The sequence below is a fragment of the Cryptomeria japonica genome, chromosome 5 (genome assembly GCF_030272615.1).
Source record: "Cryptomeria japonica chromosome 5, Sugi_1.0, whole genome shotgun sequence".
In the NCBI taxonomy this organism is placed as follows: domain Eukaryota; kingdom Viridiplantae; phylum Streptophyta; class Pinopsida; order Cupressales; family Cupressaceae; genus Cryptomeria; species Cryptomeria japonica.
This window is the reverse complement of record NC_081409.1, coordinates 838,873,514-838,894,248: the sequence shown is the minus strand read 5'-3', so window position 1 is coordinate 838,894,248 and position 20,735 is coordinate 838,873,514. Positions and strand designations below refer to the sequence as shown.

The window sequence follows — 20,735 nt, the reverse complement described above, 5'->3', positions numbered from 1 at the left end:
AGCAACTATTGCATAGTTATTGGTATATGGTTCACCGATAGGATATAATGATCACCAGCACTCAGAATTATGTGGAAGACACTTGGTAATGTCAAAGATATCTTTTGGACATCTCGTCCTAGAGTTTTGTTCATTGGTATATTCATATTTGCATATTTGCTTTTAGCGGCAAATAGGTCCAGGGTTACCTAGGGTTACATCGGCAAGTTTATCTTTTCCAGATCAGCATTGCATGCTAAGGAAATGATTAATTATTGTTGTAAATTCATTAAGCTGACATGTTCAATCAATTATTGCATCGGACATTATATTGTTTGTAAAATGTTTTTATTGTAATATCTTGTAGAGCCAACCTACTAAAATCGGTCTTAGGTTATGGTATAAATGTAAGATCTTAATTGTAAGATCGAATGTGGAATGCGAAAAAGAATTGTGTGAAGGTATATGCAAGATTAAGCAGAGCTATACACAAAGACATCATTTGAAGGTGAAGTTAGGTTTTTGTGAAAGCATATCAGCATTACACCGGTACTGAAACTAGCATATGAAGATGCTATTTTGTGCAGTACATTCTTAATGGATTTAACCATCCAACCGTAGTTAGTGTGACTCCCATTTTGTGATTGAGCAGTGAGCTCTAGGCTATTTGCCTTTCTGCATGTGAAGACCCCATTTATGTACACTTGCTATTTGCAATAGTATCATCTGATTGTGGGTAAGGTTTCCCACCCTGGTTTTTCCCCTTACAGGGTTTCCACATACAAATATTGGTGTCATATGTTGTGGATGACTTTGTGTTTATGTTTCATGCATTAATATTTACTGGTATAGCTAATAACTGTTAACACTGTCTACCGACATACTTAATTGGTTTACCAGTATTAAGAATTAAGGTGGTTAAGTTATCTTTTGGTTTAAAATTAGTTGACAACTGATTCACACCCCCCCCCCCCCCCGCCTCTCTCAGTTGTCTTCGGGACCTAACAATTGGTATCAGAGCTAAGTCCTCTTTTGCAAAAGTTTAACAACTTGAGGAGATCCAATGTCTACTAATTATTTTAGGAAGGACAGTCCTAAACTTGATGGAACCAACTATGGCATATGGAAGATCAGAATGGAGACACATCTAAATTGCATTGGCAAAGATGTCTGGGAAGTTACAAAGAAAGGTTACACTGCTACTGTAGCTGGTCAGCCCAATCCAACTACCTTGGCTAAAGATGAGGAAAATGATTGCAAAGCAAGAGAAGCACTTTTGAGCGCATTATCAGATCAACAAATCATGGGCTTATCAGATAGGTCTACTGCTAAATCTATTTGGGATCATTTGGAAACACTAAATGAAGGAGATTCCACAGTCAAAATTGCAAAACTTGAAAGCTTCCGGGTCAGGTATGAACATCTGAAAATGGAAGAAGATGAAAGGATTTCTTCTTTTATGGAAAGAGTAAATGAAATCGTTTTGGGTATTAAATGTTGTGGAGGAACTTTAAGTGAGGATGAAATTGTTTCAAAAATCTTAAGAGGATAGCCACCAGCATATAAAATGAAGGTTACTACTATAAATGAGTTAAGAACAATGCCTAATACATCAGTAACTAGGGATACATTGATTGGAAAACTTTCAGCTTTTGAAATTGAAGAAATTGGCCCTGTTGCTACTATAAAGACAAATTTAGCTTTTAAAGCATCAACATCATCTGCTCCATCTTTTGACAAATTTGATTGGAAAGCCTTTTATGCAAGAGAACTTGAAGAAAGCAAGAAAGAAAATGAAGAACTTGAAGAACATGAAGCATTATTTGCAAGGAAAATGCCTAAAGGTCCAATTGGAAGTAAGTATGAAGGTAAAGCACCCTTTAAATGTTTTAACTACAATAAGATTGGTCATATGGCTTCGAGATGCCCTGATAGACATGCTAGACTAAGAGAAGAAGCTAGAAGGACATACAAACCTAATCCTAAATATTAGAGATACAGATTCAAGAAGAACAAAGACAAATCTTGTTACATTGCTGATGAAGGTGTGACTAATGATTCTAATGAGGATCCGATAGACAATGGATGGGTTTTTGTTGCTATAACAGAAGATCAACCGACCCCTATTGTTCAACCAGTAGAACAAGCCCTAGTAGCTAAAGTTGAAATAAAGGATGAATAGATCATTGACTCAGGATGCTCACATCATATGACATGAGACAAAAGTAAATTCTTGAACTTTCAAGAATACAATGGAGGTTTAGTAAGATTTGTAGATGACAAAGCCTGTTCAATCAAAGGTAAGGGTACAATATCTCTTGATGGTAAGCATAAAACTAACATTGTCTACTATGTTGAAGGATTAAAGCATAATCTTTTAAGTGTTGGTCAATTAGTTGAGAAAGGATTTGAGTTACAATTTAAAAATGGAAAATGCAAAATCATGAATATAACTGGTTTGGAAATTGCAACCGGTAATCAGACTAGAGGTAATATCTTTCATTTGAATAACAGTGAAAAGGCATGCTTGATTGCACATATAGATGAAAGTTGGTTATGGCATAAGAGACTCTGTCATGTAAACTTTGATTGCATGGTAAAGATTAGTACTTCTAAGGCAGTTAGAGATCTACCTAAAATTGTCAAACCTCAGAACACAATATGTAAGGAATGTCAATTTGGAAAACAAGTTAGAGTTAGTTTCAAAAGTATTCCAGAAAAATCCAATAATGCTCTTGATTTGATTCATACTGATTTATGTGGTCCAGCTAGAATTAAAAGCTTACAAGGTAATAGATATTTCATGCTAATCATTGATGACTATTCTAGAATGTGTTGGGTTACTTTTCTTAGAGAAAAATCTGAAGCACTTGGAAAGTTCAAACTATTCAAAGCAATGGTTGAAAATGAAACCGGTAAGAAAATCAAATGTTTAAGATTAGATCAAGGAGGAGAATTCACACCTAAGGACTTTAATACATTTTGTGAAGTGAATGGAATTAGAAGACAGCTATTAGCACCTCGGACACCACAGCAGAATGGAGTTGTTGAAAGGAAAAACAAAACTATCTTGGATGCAGCAAGAAGTATGTTATTAGAAGGAAATTTACCACATGTGTATTCGAGAGAAGCAGTCAGCACAACGGTCTATACATTCAACAAAGTTCACATCAAAGGTGAAACCGGTAAGACCCCTCATGAACTATGGTTTGGTAATACTCCTACTCTTAAGTATTTCAGAATTTTTGGAAGTAAATGTTATATTAGAAGAGATGAGTATATTGGCAAAATTGATCCTAGAAGTGATGAAGGAATATTTCTTGGTTATTCATCTAAGAGCAAGGCATATAGATGTTTTAACAAGAGATTGTAGAAAATTGTTGAGAGTACAAATGTAAAAATTGATGAAAAATTCAGAGGAACTTCAAGGTATATAGACTCTAAACTGGCAATAGAAATTGTGACAAATGAACCTACACCAAATCCACCGGTACAGAATGAAGATCCAGTTACCCCGGTACCATCTGAGGATTCCACAATAACTGAAGAACAACAACAAACAAAGACACCCCGGTATGTAAGGCTGAATCAATCTGAAGATCAAATAATTGGAAATAAATCTAAAGGAGTTATGACAAGAGGAAGATTGGCAAATGAAGAGGTATGTCTTATTTCTCAAATAGAACCATCATTTGTTAATGAGGCATGTGAAGATAAATTTTGGATTAAAGCTATGTAAGAAGAATTAGAACAAATTGAGAAAAATAACACTTGGACATTAGTTCCCCGGCCTAAAGATAAAAATGTAATTGGAACCAAATGGGTATTCAGAAACAAACTTAATGAAGATGGTAAGGTTGTCAAAAATAAAGCAAGACTAGTGTGTAAGGGATATTCTCGGAAAGAAGGAGTTGATTACAATGAAACCTTTGCACCGGTAGCTAGACTTGAGACAGATAGATTATTCTTGGCTTTTGCAGCACAGAAGAACTACAAAGTTTATCAAATGGATATTAAATGTGCATTTTTGAATGGAGATCTTACAGAGGAAGTATAAATTGAACAACCTGATGGATTTTCTTTGACTGATGACAATGATATGGTTTGTAGATTAAGGAAAGCTCTGTATGGACTGAAACAAGCCCCAAGAGCTTGGTATGCAAGATTGGATAAGTATCTTTTAAAGATTGGTTTTACTAAAGGAAATGCAGACAACAATTTATATTACAAAATAACTAATGATGACATCTTGATTATAGAAGTATTTGTTGATGATATAATCTTTGGAGGAGAAGATGGTTTATGTAAGGAATTTTCTACTAAAATGCAACAAGAATTTGAAATGTCTATGATTGGAGAAATAAAATTCTTTTAGGATTGCAGATTTCACAAACTGACAAAGGTATATTCTTGAGTCAATCCAAATACTTAAAAGAGTTACTAAAGAAATTTGGGATGAAAAATTCTAAACTGGTAAGCACACCTATGACTACAAATGACAAAATCATGAATTAGCAGTAAAAAGGATTTTCCGGTACTTACAAGGCACTATAAATCTTGGATTATGGTATCCTAGAGATGAAAACTTTGAATTTGTGCATACACAGATGCAAATTGGTTAGGAGATGTGGATGATAGAAAAAGAACCATCGGCAGAGCATTCTTTCTTCGAAAAAGATTAGTTTCTTGGTTGAGTAAGAAACAGAGTTGTACATCTTTATCAACAACAGAATCAGAATATGTTGTAGCAGCAACTAATTGTACACAGGTACTATGGCTTAAGCAATTGTTGAAAGACATAAAGGTAAAATGCAAGGAACCTATTACCATATATTTTGATAACACTGCAGCAATTGATATATCTAAGAATCCTGTACTACATTCTAAAACAAAACATGTTTCTATCAAACTGAATTTTCTAAGGGAAAAAGTTGAAGAAAATTAGATAAAACTGGTTTATGTGAACACTAAAGAACAGCTTGCAGATATTTTCACAAAACCTTTGCCTAAGGAGACTTTTGAATATCTCAGAGATCAGCTTGGAGTCATATGACCACCGATAGAGATTTAGACAGTTGATGATTGTCATCAACTGGCATAATTAAAAGACAAAACTTTTACTACGGTCTTTGATGAGGAAGCTACTCTTAGGAGGAGTAGTTGATATTTTGTATATGAACTTGGTATTATCGTAACTTTGGCATTTGATGTCAAAGGGGGAGAGATATCTATGGAAAACACATTATCTTTTGGAGAAATTGGTATGGAAACTTTGGAAAACACATGTTGCTCCCAGGGGGAGAAATTGTTGTTTGGAAGAGACTATTACTCTTTGTATTCTGGTTATGATCTTTTTAGAGATTATTGGTATTTGGCATTTCTGTTTTGGCACTTTGATGGTTTTCCCATCTCGTGTTGCCATCAATGTCAAAGGGCAAGATTGTTGGTATTTTGGTATGGTTTTGTCATTGATGTCAACACCTACTAAAACACTAGCACTTTGGAGATCCAGAAGCATTCACCGGCAAGCAAGTAACTATTGCATATTTATTGGTATATGGTTCACCGGCAGGATATAATGATCACCAGCACTCAGAATTATGTGGAAGACACTTGGTAATGTCAAAGACATCTTTTGGACATCTTGTCCTGGAGTTTTGTTCATTGGTATATTAATATTTGCATATTTGCTTTTACTAGCAAATAGGTCCAGGGTTACCTAGGGTTACACCGGAAGGTTTATCTTTTCTAGATCAGCATGGCACACCAAGGAAATGATTAATTATTGTGTAAATGCATTATGCCGACATGTTCAATCGGTTATTGCATCGGACATTATATTGTTTGTAAAATGTTTTTATTGTAATATCTTGTAGAGCCAACCTACTAAAATTGGTCTTAGGTTATGATATAAATGTAAGATCTTAATTGTAAGATTGAATGTGGAATGCAAAAAAAAATTGTGTGAAGGTATATGCGAGATTAAGCAGAGCTATACACGAAGACATCATTTGAAGGTGAAGTTAGGTTTTTGTGAAAGCATACCAGCATTACATGGGTACTAAAACCAACATATGAAGATGCTATTTTGTGCAGTACATTCTTATTGGATTTAACCATCCAACCGTAGTCAGTGTGACTCCCATTTTGTGATTGAGCAGTGAGCTCTAGGCTGTTGGTCTTTCTGCATGTGCAGACCCCATTTATGTACACTTACAATCTGCAGTAGTTTCATCTGATTGTGGTTAAGGTTTCCCACCGTGGTTTTTCCCCTTATGGGGTTTCCATGTACAAATATTGGTGTCATATGTTGTGGATGACTTTGTGTTTATGTTTCATGCATTAATCTTTACCGGTATAGCTAATAACTGTTAACATTGTCTACCGGCATACTTAACTGGTTGGCCAGTATTAAGCATTAAGGTGGTTAAGTTATCTTTTGGTTTAAAATTAGTTGACAACTAATTCACCCCCCCCCCCCCTCCCCCCCACCCTCTCAGTTGTCTCTGGGACCTAACACATTGCACATTATGATTTCTTAGAGCTTCTTCTAAACTTGAACAAAACTGAACATTCCTTGTTATATTATCGAGAGTAAATCATGATTTGGAGTTGTTATGCACAACAAACCTACCGCTATACTCTGGTTGAGATCTATAAAGAATGAACAAAAGATTGAAATTTAGCAGGACTAATATTGTATACATGATATGTGGAAATTACATATTGATCAGTAGGCATAGTATGCCAAAACTATGCTTGACCGAAATTGACTTGCACTGACTAACAAATCTGAACATTACCAAGAACTAATGCAACCAAGTGTAGAGTCCTTGGCACTTTGCTTGGAGTACAACAATGGGCATTCAATGTGTTTTGTGCAGGGGAAATAATACTTTTTTGCACTTATAAGTCCCATGGATGCTAGCAAGTAATTAGTCCCCTTGAAGTGTATGGGTATATTGCAACTGTAGATGAGCTTCAAAATGAGATTTACAATCGTTTGACATTCTTAATAACAAGAAGAGTAAATGGTGAAGAAGAAATCCAGGAAGGTGTATTTGTACCAATAACTAACATACCTCATCTTTTATTTATTGTTACAAATAAAATTCATATCATATTTTTATATTACAATTTAATGGTTTAAAAAGCTTTTGTTTCTTCTCAATCGATTATTTTATGAAAATGCAACTTCCCAATTAATTATTTATTAAACTGATTTATTAAATTAATCTTAAATCACAAAAATAGCTTTATTATAAATGTAAACATTAATTTAGAAACGGTTGTGCAACCTTACAATGTTTTGCTAAGACCCCATATAATATAGAAATTTTGTTAGTTTCATATGTTCAATTAAAAAATATATGTAATTATATCTCTATCTTAGAAATGAAAAATGTAAAATTTAACATTAGAGAGCGAAAGAAAAACAATTATTAAACTTCTGCAGATTACAAGATGAAGTCCTATAAATAAGACAATATGTTAACACGATTTGCATTTTATCAGTATGTATTGACAACATCACACTTTCTCAAAGTAGTCTAATGAAAACAGATGAATCGGAACAACATACAAATTCGGTTTTTGAAGAAAAAAGACTAGCATATGATAGAAGACAAACTTGAAACTATCAAACATCTAAAATGTAGAACTTTCACTGTCGGATGCCAATGTTCCTGTGGGATTGGTATTGTCCAGGAGTTCTGATATGGTAGCTGTTAAATTAGAAGCAGCTGCACCTCCCATTAAAGATGTCTTGAGGCTCTCCAAGGCATTGGCTACATCTCTCATGGAAAGTCGTTCACTTGGCGATTCACTACTACAAAGCAAACCAACTTGAATGAAAGAAATAAGACATTTCTTGTCTTCCATGTTTTCATTCACATCTCTCAATAGCTCGCCATCAACAATTTCTGCCAGTCTGTTTGGAAAAGCTGATCTCACCCACTTGTGCAAGCTCAGGTCTCCCACAAACATGTCATCACTTGGCCTCTTCCTTGTAACCATCTCTAATATCAGAATTCCATAACTATAAACATCTCCCTCTGTAGAAACATTTCCACCCAATCCATACTCTGCAATCAATTTCATTCATTAATTTCCTAAAGGCTAATAAGGAAACTGTTACTGTCAATATAAAGAAACCTCAAAATTTTTACCTGGAGCAATATATCCAATAGATCCTTTGAGTGCAAATGTTGTTGTACTGAGTGAATCTATGGAATTTGTACTAGTTAATCGGGATATACCAAAATCAGTGACAAGGGCTGTCATGTCGGCATCCAAGAGCACATTGCTAGGTTTTAAATCACAGTGCACAATTTGTAGAGGACAATCATGATGCAAATATTCCATGCCGTGGGCTACATCTACAGCAATGCTCAAACACTCACTAAACACCAATTTGCAAAAGCCTTGACCATCCCTGTCAGGATGCAAATGTTTTTCCAAGCTCCCATTAGATGCAAATTCAAGAACCAAACCTTTGGAGTCGGGGTAGAAAAATGCACTCATGATTCTGATGAGGTTGCGGTGCCGAATCCTCCCTAATAATTTGCACTCTCTCTTAAAACTCTTAAGAGCTTCTTCATTTTGCAAATTAAGAGTCTTGATGGCAATTACCTGACCATCCCTCAAGATGCCTTTGTAGACAGATCCAAAGTTACCCACTCCAAGCAAGTTTGACTCATCAAATCCAGCTGTTGCAATGACAAGATCTTCATAAGAAAACTTTTGATAGCCGAGCCTTCGAAAAATAAAGCTGGAGGGACGGATAAGTTGCCTTGAACGCTTATGCCTCCATAGAATTCCTATAATGAAGCAGCATAATACAAATGCAATGGTTCCAACAACAGAGAAGACTATTATTTTAAGCAGAGAATGTTTTTTACGGGTCTGATTTGGGCATGGAGGCAATGAATAATTTTTTGGGCCGCATAGGCCATGGTTTCCCATAAAGAATGCTACAACAGTTCTATTTGGAAATAACCCTACTTCTGGAATCTGCCCTGACAAATTATTGAAAGAAAGATCTATTTCGTGAAGATTTTTTAATTTGGAGAGTGATTCTGGTATCGGTCCTCCAAAGACGTTGTGGGACAGATTTAAGTACTCTAATTCCGTGCAGTCTCCCAGAGAATTCGGAATAGCCCCAGTAAGTTGATTTCCAGATACATCAATGGCTTGAGCCATTACAATTTTACTCATCTCCTGTGGCAGCGACCCTTGAAGAGAATTCCATGAAAGATTGAGGTAGAATGCCAGGTTTTTAAGGCTGGCAATGACTTCACGAGGTACCCTTCCCCCTAGTTTATTGTAAGACAAGTCAAGGAGCTCCAACTTCTGACATCCCTCCATACTAACAGGGATATTCCCTGATAAATTGTTGTGACTAAGAAAAAGACGTCTTAACTGCTGGGAGCTACAAAGGGAATCTGGTATATTTCCAGATAAGTTGTTGTCACTAAGATCTAAGAGTCCCAGACGTTGCATTTGGCCTATCTCACTTGGAATGCTTCCTTCTAATTTGTTTCTACTCAATTGCAATATTTCCATCTCCCGGAATCGTTTGATTCCAGATGGAATATTGCCACTGAAAAGATTATTGCTTAAATCTAACTGAGTTAAGTTTGTCAGATTGACAATCTCATGTGGTATGCTTCCCCTTATCATGTTGCCTTGTAAACTCAAGAGATTAAGATTGGACGACAGTTGGCCTACTGATGGGGGCAATATACCAGTGAAATGATTGAGTGCAATTTCTATTTCTTGCAAGTTGGAGGAATTTGTGAGAGCAGTGAGAAAGGCCAACGTGTTACTGTTGTCAGTAACAAGTTGATTGGAGTGTAGCGAAAGCCGGATAAGTAGGTTCAACCTACCCAGCTCCATTGGAACCGTTCCCCCGAGTTGATTTGTATCTAAATTAAGTATTTGGAGACGGGAACAATTTCCCAAGGAGTTTGGTATGTTTCCACTAAGCTGATTTCCCAATAAACTAAGCTGCTCTAAGTAAATAACCATTCCCAATTCAGGAGGAATGGGGCCGTAGAGCTCATTTCGGCCCATCCCCAACTGAACTAAGGCGGACATATTTTTGAAAGATGGCGGAATGGTGCCCGTGAGACTGTTTTCGCCCAAGTAGAGGTACTTCAAACTTCTGAGAAGGCTCAGATCAGGCGGAATGCTGCCGTTCAATTGGTTATAGGAGAGTGCCAGATAATACAAACTGCGACAAGCAGAGAGAACAGGCGGGATGGTTCCTTGTAGTTGATTGTGGCTCAGCCGAAGTATCCATAGATTTAGGAGTTGGCCGAGTTGAGGTGGAATGGTACCAGTGAGGCTATTGCCGGAGAGATCAAGGGATCGAAGAGAGGAGAGATTCCCCAGCACAGGAGAGATGGTGCCGTCTAAACTCATTACAGTTAAATTGATGGTACGGACAGATTGAGAAGAGGCATGACAAATAATTCCAGTCCAGTTGCAGAAAGGGTTAAGGAGAGTCCAGTCGGGCAGAGAAGTGCCGTTGATGGAGACGGCAGCTTTGAATTGCAAGAGCAATTCTTCCTGTTGATGATGATGAGAGAGATTATTGAGAGAATGAGGTAAAGCGGAGATTAAAAATATGGAAAGTATTAAAAGTAACAAAAGAGTAGCCATGGTAGACCAAACTACTGTGAGGCAGGGAAAACGCATAAGGAAACCAATTGTGAGGCAGGGAAAACACAGAAGGACGCCAATTGAAGAGAATAGAGTGGATTGGAGGAGGAATAAATAGATTACGAAATTCAGTGCCTACAAACTACTGTGAGGCCAGGCGTGTTCGGTATGCACTTCGACGTCGATGTATTTCAAGAAAAATTAATTTAAGTTGAATCTCACAAATTTAATTTCATTCTTTCCCATGGATGCTAGAGGATTGGACGTCCTCTAAGCAATCATCATAAAGATGATTTTTTAATAAATATATATATTTTTTAATAAATATATATGTTTTTATGTTAATATAAGGTTTTATAAAAAGGATAATATTAGATAATAATTTTTAAAACATATAATTTTGGTAGCTTTTAATTTTTTTTTATGATTAGGTGTTAAGTGTTATCATTAATATAAAGATATAATAGTTTATATATACACAAAAAATGGTGGGTGAATATAAAATCACATCTCATTAGTTTTAATGGGGGCGTAGTCTAAATCATAAAACAATAACATAACCAATCATTAAGCTACACGAGTAGGGGAACAACTGGAACGAAAAACGTTTCAATCATTCACTTTACCTCATATGTCAACAAGCTCTGAAGTGTCCATGAGAGAGTACCAACTCTCATCTTTTTCTTTATCTTGCACATTAGAAGTTGAATCCGTTGGAATCACCACCAGAAGGCTACCCAAAATAATCATATATCCATCTCCCAAAATAATCACATATCCATGTTCATATATATATATATATATATATATATTTGTTTTCATGTTCATGAATCTATCCTCTAATGCATTAATTTGATACTCATCTAGATGTACACATTTTGGCTTCATGATTCATTTGGTTTGCCAATAATTGCTTTGCTCTAAGGACTAGTAATATTTGAAATACATTTAGACAGGTTCTAGATTGTTATGGTAGACATTTTCTTATATTAATTGTTGTAAAAGACTAGTTTAATTGCCATGAAAAGAGTTGGTAAGTAGCAAGCAATCATGCAAAATATCTATTTGAATATGTCAAAATAAATGTTTATTTTTTAATCCACCAAATTGAAGTGTTCTAATAACTACTCCTTTAAGTTCTTGAATGATCTAAATGAGAGAAAATGTATTCCTGGATATAAGAATCTATCTCTGTCAATGCTCTTTACTCGTAAAGTTTAGAAAAATGGCAGGTCATCTCTTTTGGATGTGATGTAAAGAGAAAAACAAGAATAAAGTAATAAAAAAAGTTCTCTGAAGTCACCTTAGAGAGCCTTGGCCAGCATTGTAAAGTATATGCTCATGGGAAAGTCGCGGACGTTTACATCACTTTTTAATTTATTAGTATTTGTCATTAGGCAATGGACTATTGTAATAAGTTTTTTTTTTTAATTAATTAGTTATTAAAATAATCAATTTGAATCAATTAGAAACAAGTTTTTTTTTCTAATTTTTTAAATCTTTTTATTTACCAAAATCTACATGTGCAATTTTCACATTTATAAATTGTAAAAATGATTTTTTTATACCGTCATTGGCTAAATACAATTTAACTTTTATAGAATAGATTTTTAGGAAATCCTAAAAAAATGATTTAAGTGGCAACTATATAGCCACAAATATAGGTAAGAGTTATTTGATTTTTGTTGACTGATTTTATATCTCTTGTCGGAAGTGGTTAATTTGATTTTTAAATCCTTAAAAAACATGTGAAAAATATTTTTAAAATATGAATATAAATGTTCATGGATTTATCTTCCTTCTAGTATTTTCAATGAGTATAAAAGTAATCCCATTGCCACAAAGCAGCGAAGTTCCTGCCAAAGAGTGACAATACAGTTTTGTTTTATGTATTTTGTCGTGTTATAGTTGTTAGTGGACTGTGGACAGGACTGAAATATGCATGAAAGTATGTTATAAAACATTTCCTAACCCTTGTTAAGGCTTAAATGCTATTTTAAGGTGTTCCACAATGGAAGTTTGCAAGGCAAACTCCATTAATAAAGGGGCAACAATCAAAATGCACAAGAATTAATTTTAAAAATGCCTCTTTGATTGGTTTTGATTCAAATACTTCAAAATGCCTCAAGTCTCTACCTCCCAAAATCAGATCTCTAGATTTGAGTGTCATATGTGCCGCACTTAAATTACTTAGACTTGTTTGTTCCCTATCTTAGCTGGCTTAAGAAAAAGCATTTACTACATGATCTCAAATAACCTAACAGTGTAAGGTGTAGATTTGCACTCGAGGTTTTGGATTGTGCATGTATCCAATGCAGAACTTATGTGAACCAGATAGCAATGAAAGCCTAAAATCCGGTGGAAAGGGAAATATGAAGTCTAATTATGATTATCAATCAACAATAGACCAAACACAAAGATTTTAGTGGTAAACAAACTCATGTCTTTTCCCCCATGCTACTCAATATGTGTTGTAAATCACATACTTGCATCTCCATTATATATCAAATGATTGTATTTGTGTTATAAATGAGAAAAAATTCCCTTGATTTGAGCTTTACCCTAAATTTCATGTTTCCATCTTATCAACTATCTAATTCTCCAATTTCCAACATTTTTCTATTGTCAAAAATTTGTTTGCAATGTGTATCTTCCCATATTTCAGTAACATCTTAACTATTTTGAAGCTACATATCAAGTTTATATATATATATATATATATATATATATATATATATATATATATATATGTATATGTATATATATGTATATATATATGTATATATATATGTATATATATACATACATATATGTATATATATACATATATATATATATATTTATACATATACATATATGTATATATATATATTTATATATATATATATACATATATGTTTATATTTATATATATATATATACATATATGTTTATATATATATATATATATATACATATATGTTTATATATATATATATATATACATATATGTTTATATATATATATATATATATATACATATATGTTTATATATATATATATATATATACATATATGTTTATATATATATATATATATATACATATATGTTTATATATATATATATATACATATATGTTTATATATATATATATATATATATATATACATATATGTTTACATATATATATATATACAAAGATATATGTATATGTATATGTACATATACATATACATATACATATACATATACATATACATATATATGTATGTATGTATGTATGTATGTATATATGTATCTATATATATATATATATATATATAATTGTATATATATATATATATATATATATATATATATATATATATATATATATATATATATATATATATATATAATTGTTGTTGATGAATTAGTGCAAGCTTATAACTTATATTGGTAATTATATTTATAAATTTAGAAGAATTATGTATTATCATAAAGTAAACTTTATTATGATTTTAATAAAAAATTGAGACAACAAAAAAATATATCTAACATTATCAATTGCCTTAGAGTTATACGTGATCATCATAAATTTGATTAGCTTAGAAATTTTCTCAACAATAAATGCATGTAACTACCTTTTTTAATTTAGATGTTTATTTAAATTTGATTTACTAATATATGATAGTCATGATAAAGTGTTGATAACTAAGCAATAACTTATGTATTATTTGCATTTCTTAAGAAATATTTTTGAAAAGAAGAATAAATAATGAAAATGTACTTTCAAAGAGATAAGTTTTGGGTTTCTTTAATCAAGCATGTATCTATAATGTGGTCTTTAAATGAAATGCATAATATAAATCTTTGTTTGTATATTCTTTATTGTTTTATTTTCATAAAGATTTATTTCTAATTTTTTCACTCTTTTACTTTTATAATTATAAAGACTTTTAGCAATCTAAAGGTATGAAGTTAAAAAAGTAATATTTAGATTATTTATATATTATTGTAGACTGCAATCAATCTCCTAAATGTTACATATTATTCTCTTTTATGTAAATACATGACTAACACTTTAAACTTAATTTTCTTTTTCTTTCCTTCATAAAAGATTTACACTTCATCTTAAGTTGATATCCTATTTTTTTTTACTTAAAAATATACATATTATTAATCCCTAGATAACAAAGCATATACATGTAATCTCCTCTTTTTTTAATCTAGCAGCCTTTGCTTTGCATCAATATTTTAAAAAAAAATGAAATACAACATTAAATTTTACCTAACATATAATAACAATTCCTATATTGTGTGTATAAGACTATTATTTCAAAAAATATATCATATAAAAAATGGCTTGCAATATAAAAGTAACTAAATAGTACAACTTAATATTTAAAAAAACCTAAAATGAGTGACCAAGGTGGAGGTGAAGTGTATATGTGTATGCCAACAATTGCGTCTAGGGATGGGATTTTGAACTTTTCTTGTTTCTCTGGGAGGATTGCGGCCTCCATTTCCAATTTCACCAAAGCAAAATACTAAATTTCTTCAAAATTAATTTGGAAAAAGCATGAACGAAAAAAACAAGAAAAGAATCTAAGAGGAACTTCAATTTTTAAACCCAACCAGTACTGATGCATACAATACCAAGGGTAAGAAGCTTGCAGCAAGAGGAAAAAATTGCCCTTGAAATTAGGTAGAACAAGACCATCAAAACATTTATTGGGAGTAAATGGAACAAACCCTCCGTCAAGAAGCTATGAAAATTATAATTGGTGCTGAAATGATGTTGTCATACCGAGCAAGAAGAGGATGTGAAATTTAGAATTAAGGGCCTAGAGACAACTGCTTGGCATCATCTTTTGATGAACCTTTTTCAGAAATTTTTTTGACATTCTTAAATTGCCAATGGTTTGTGATAGAAAGATGATTTTCCTCTTAGTAGATGAAGAATATAGTACCACACTACTACATGTTGCCCTTGGATTTTAGCATCAATACAGAAAAGAAAAATTAGGAATAATGGTTCCCAAGTAGATTGAAACATTGGGCTGGAGGAATTAAAACACTTTATAAATACAAAGTTGTTCATTTTTTATCTTCGTAAAACAAACGGTAGCGTGGGGAAAGACCTTATATGAATGCAGGGTCGCTCACTATCGAGTATCTTAAAAATTAGGGTAGAAATGAAAACTGGTTCATAGATTCATTAAATAAAATAAATAAAGCCTTAGCTAATCCATTCTGAAGAGAAAAAACTACAAATCATATCAAGAGAAGCTTTAAAATATCAAACAAACTAAAAATTAAAAATGATTATCAATATGCATACCCTGTATTTCACCATTTTTCTGTTCCCCCCACCAGCTTTTTTTTTGTCCACTGGATATCAGAACCTACGACAACCTTAGTTGATAAATTCCAGGGCGGGTACAAGGTAGCTGAAATAAAACATCTAAGGTGCAGTAATTTCCAAATGGGTGTTCAAAATTCAAAATTTTGAATGCTGGAATATAGTTTTTTCCAATTGAACAAGTTGTACCTAGAGACTAGAGTAGAAAAACCTAACAAATATACATGGAATAAAAAAAGTTGTAATTGAGCTCACCTGTTATAAAAATTTGTTGACAATCTGATATCCAAGATTTTGGTATAAATTGGTATCAGATATGGCAAATGCATCTTCTGCAACTACTCCACTCCATTCAAAAGCTTTTTGTTACAGCGATTGCGACTGTATTCTCGTTAAATCAATTCATTGTGATACAAAAATTAATATTGTTGTCTTAGCCTGAATGGTTTTTCAGATCACTCACGCCAAGAGCCCTACTTTGATGAAACAGTGATTGACTTTATTGTGAAAGGAGCCCAGGAATGAATAATGGCTTTGGTTGGGCACATTTTGTGGTAGCAAAGAAAAGTCTCATGAAAAACAACTATATGCGAGTAGATTTAGCATTACAATAAAAACAAGCTTGTAAGTGGTATATAAAAAGTATTACAGAAAAGCCGGCAATTTAGCATTTCACTAAAAATAAGAGACTTATGTTCTAAAGAAAATATTCTCACAAAAATGCCTCCAAAACATAGCTATGATGTCACAGACCTACCAAAGATTTCAAATTCAGAAGTAAAAGACCGAAATAAGAAATTCCAAAAACAAAGAATAAAATCTGACTTAACTGCGTTTGCCACACAATCAGGATCGATTTGTGAGCAATCTGATCCCATATAACACTCATTACATTTTCCAATGCGAGTTTCATCTTGGTTCCATGGAAAGTAAGGACATTTATACGTATCCATGGCTAGAGCAAGAATATTGTTGTGCCGTCTTTGTTGGAAGTTGAAGTCCAATGGACTCCTTCTTTGTTGCCGTCAAAACTCTTGGCTATTCACATTCTTTTTGCAAGCTCTTTAAGAGCTAATTGTAATTCATTTTCTGATGTTGATTGCCAGAGCTAATTGCAGCTGTGTATATGTAAACCAGATTGGTGAATAATAAATTAGTTCCCCTGCTTCAAGTGTGGATGTAGGAAATTGCCGAACCACGATAAATCTGTGTGTCTCATTGTTTATTGTTGTGTGTTGTTAATTTTGTTTATCTGTTGTTTTCAATTCGATTCTTCATCCTAATAATTGGTATCAGAGCGAGGTTAGATCACTGTTTAGATTTTGGTGTTTGAATTTCCAGAATCATGGAAGAATCGAAGATAGAGAAGTTCTCCAATCAGAGCTTCGGATTATGGAAAGTGCAGATGGAGTCTTTGCTGATAAAGCAAAACCTTTCAATCGCGCTTGAAGGGAAAGCAAAGAAACCAACTGGGATGGATGATGAAGATTTTGAAAAATTGGACAAGAAGGTGAGAGCGACAATCTTTCTCTCGCTGTCCAATAATGTTCTCCTCAATGTCACTGGTGATGCAACAAGAAAAGATGTATGGGATAGACTCTCAGCCATGTATGAAATGGCTTCGACTACAAATAAAGTTTTTATTAAGAAGCGCTTGTACAAACTGAAAATGAAGGAAGGTTGTGATATGGCAAACCACATCAATGAATTCAATACATTGATTAGTCAAGCGACTTCGGTGGGGATGACACAAGATGGTGAAAGCAAGGTTGTTTTGTTATTATGTTCTTTACCAAGTAGCTGGGATGGTGTTGCAACAACAGTTAGCACATCTATATCCAGTAAAAATAAGTTGGTTTTTAATGATGTAGCAGCTACTCTTCTTAGCGAGGATTTGAGAAGAAAGAATGATGAACCTTCATCCAGTGAAGTTTTAATGGTGGTCAGCATCGATAATAGAGGTAGAAGTCATAATAGAGGTAGAAATAATTACCATAGATGTTCGAAATTAGCAAAGAGATCGAATTCTAGAAACAAAAATGGTGAATGTTGGTTTTGTGGCAAAGCTGGTCATGTGAAAAAGGATTGCAGAAATTTCAAAAGAGCACAAGAGAGAGTGCAGGACAGCGAAGAAAATATAGTTTATGATAAAGATGATAGTGTTTTAATCCTTTCAACAATCGACACTACTTCGGATTCATGGGTGCTTGATTCCAGTGCCTCCTATCATGCTACCTCATGTCTTGAAGCATTCATCAACTACCATGAAGGGCACTTTGGCAATGTTTTTTTCAGAGATAACAAAGCTTGTGAAATTATAGGTAAAGGGGATGTATTGCTGCCATTAGAAGGTGGTAAAACATGGCTACTCAAAGATGTTCGCCATGTCCCAAAATTGACGCAGAATTTGATATCCGTTGGATAGCTCTTTGGTCAAGGTCTTAATGTTAATTTTCTTCTGGATACATGGAAAGTAACACATGGTACCATGCTGATTGCAAATGGTAATAAAGTGGGAAGTCTTTACAATTTTAAGACTCATGGTGAAGTGGGAGTTGCAATGGTGATTGAGGATAGCAAAGTGGATCTTTGGCATCAAAGACTTGGGCACATTAGCAAGAAAGGTCTCCATGTTATGCATACAATAAATCAGCTACCGGGCCTCAAGCTTGTGGACTTAGCCTTTTGTGAACATTGCCTCTATGGCAAACAAAAGAGAGCCAGTTTTTTGAAAGGTGGGCGTGACACAAAGACAACACCGCTGGAGCTTGTATACTTGGATGTTTTTGGACCAACCGAGGTAACCTTCATTGGAGGAGCTAACTATTGTGTAACATTTTTTGATGATTGTACAAGAAAAGTATGGATTTATATGCTTTCTAGGAAATTTGAAGTGTTTTCAAAATTTAAAATTTTCAAGGCATTAGTTGAAAATCAGATTGGGCATAGGATTAAATGCTTACAAACCGATAACGGTGGGGAATTTTGTTCACATGAATTTGATAATTTTTGTGTTGATAATGGGATTAGAAGAATCAAGGTTGTTCCTTTCACTCCTCAAGAAAATGGTGCAGTCGAGAGGATGAATAGAACAATCCTTGAGAAGGCATGATGTATGTTGTCTAATGTAGGTTTAGGCGAAGAATTTTGGGCAGAAACGTGTAATATAATAGTATATTTAATTAACCGAAGTCCATCATCTAAATTGGATTTTGGTATTTCGGAAGAGGAATGGCAAGGGAAGAGGATTTCATATTCGCATCTTCATGTGTTTGGATGTGAAGCCTTCTCGCATATACCCAAGGAAAAGCAAATGAAATTGGATCCAAAGTCGCTGAAATGTATCTTTGTGGGGTATGGAGAAGAGCAATTTGGTTTCAGATTGTGGGATCTAGTTCACAAAAAGATTGTTCATAGCAAGGATGTAGTTTTCCATGAAACCTCCTTTCCTGCACTGCAAGATGCAAATAAATCAGAGATAGATTATGTCCCTATGTCTCTATTTTATAATTCGACTACCAGCGCTCTGCCTCTGGTCTCTCATTCAGTGGGAGCTCCTATGACATCTACATCGGTTAAATACAATTCTCAGACAGAGAATGATGAAGAAAGTGCTGATAATATTTGGTCTTCATTCAATTCAGAATTTGGGGGTCTGAAAAACAGAGCAAATCCTCCCCAAAAATAGCACGGATCTTGGAAGAAACTTGGAAGATCATTATTATGGTAATGTTTGCTCACATTATTCTCATTTGGTTGGGCAACCCACATGGAGGTATGAAACTCCACAGTGACTTGCACATTATGCTTCATGCACCCCACACCGAGCAGCGTCCTTCCCTCCTCTGCAGACAGCTTATGGTCTTCCCCATGAGTCTCTTACAATTTCTTCCCCACACCCCATGAGCTCCCTGTAGCTTCAACATCCCGCAGTCTCCTCTCCCTGTGAGCTCCCTACTGGCCCTCTTTCCATGGCCTCCCCACCCCACGGGCCCTCCCTGTAGACTCCCTGCAACCCCCCAGCAACTCCCTCTCCTTCACAGGCCCACTCCCATGCGTTCCCTTCCTGTAGACCACTCCATGGGGCCCCAATAGACTTCTCCTCTGTAGTCCCACCGTGGGGTCATCCTCTAACACAGACTGTGGAAAATGCTACCATGGCTCCCCACTCCCTGCACATTCGACAACCCTCTGCAGTGGGAGATTCTGCCACCGCACCTAGTCCTCTTCACATGCTCAGAATGTAGGCATAGCAAGGTCCACATTCCCATGACTTGTCAGCATCCAATGTGGACAAAAATCCACAGGCCAGTAAAACTACCAAGCAAATAAAAAATGGGAGAGATGTTAGTTTTCATAAACAGCGATCACAAAAATTGAATGACTCTATTACTGAAATAGAGAGTCAATTGAGGAAATCAACCAGATAGAGACAACTTCCTGCAAAATTCTCCGATTATGATTTATTGTTTTGTGAAGAGGCTGAACCTTCCTTTCTCATCTCTGATCAAACAGAGCCTGCAACTTACAAAGAGGCTTGTAAAAATGTAGACCATGATAACTGGCATGCTGCAATATGCGAAGAAATGGATGCACTAGTGAGAAATCAGACATGGGAATTAGTGCCACTTCCACTTGACAGAAAGACATTGAAAAATAAATGGGTGTATAAACTAAAAGATGAAGCTGATGGTCACAAAATATTTCGAGCAAGATTGGTTGTAAAGGGATATGCTCAGTAGCAAGACCTCGACTTCAAAGAAATTT

At 34.3% G+C, this 20,735-nt stretch overlaps 1 protein-coding gene across 1 annotated transcript; it reads right to left on the bottom strand.

Annotated features, from left to right (window-relative positions):
* Window positions 1-7,626: 7,626 nt before the first annotated feature.
* Window positions 7,627-10,644, bottom strand: LOC131052944 (putative leucine-rich repeat receptor-like serine/threonine-protein kinase At2g24130). The gene is made up of 2 exons (XM_057987563.2): window positions 8,148-10,644; window positions 7,627-8,063 (listed from the first exon to the last, which is right to left on the bottom strand). Exons 1-2 carry the CDS (start codon window positions 10,642-10,644, stop codon window positions 7,627-7,629), a joined length of 2,934 nt encoding a protein of 977 aa, XP_057843546.2.
* Between the last annotated feature and the right edge of the window lie 10,091 nt (window positions 10,645-20,735).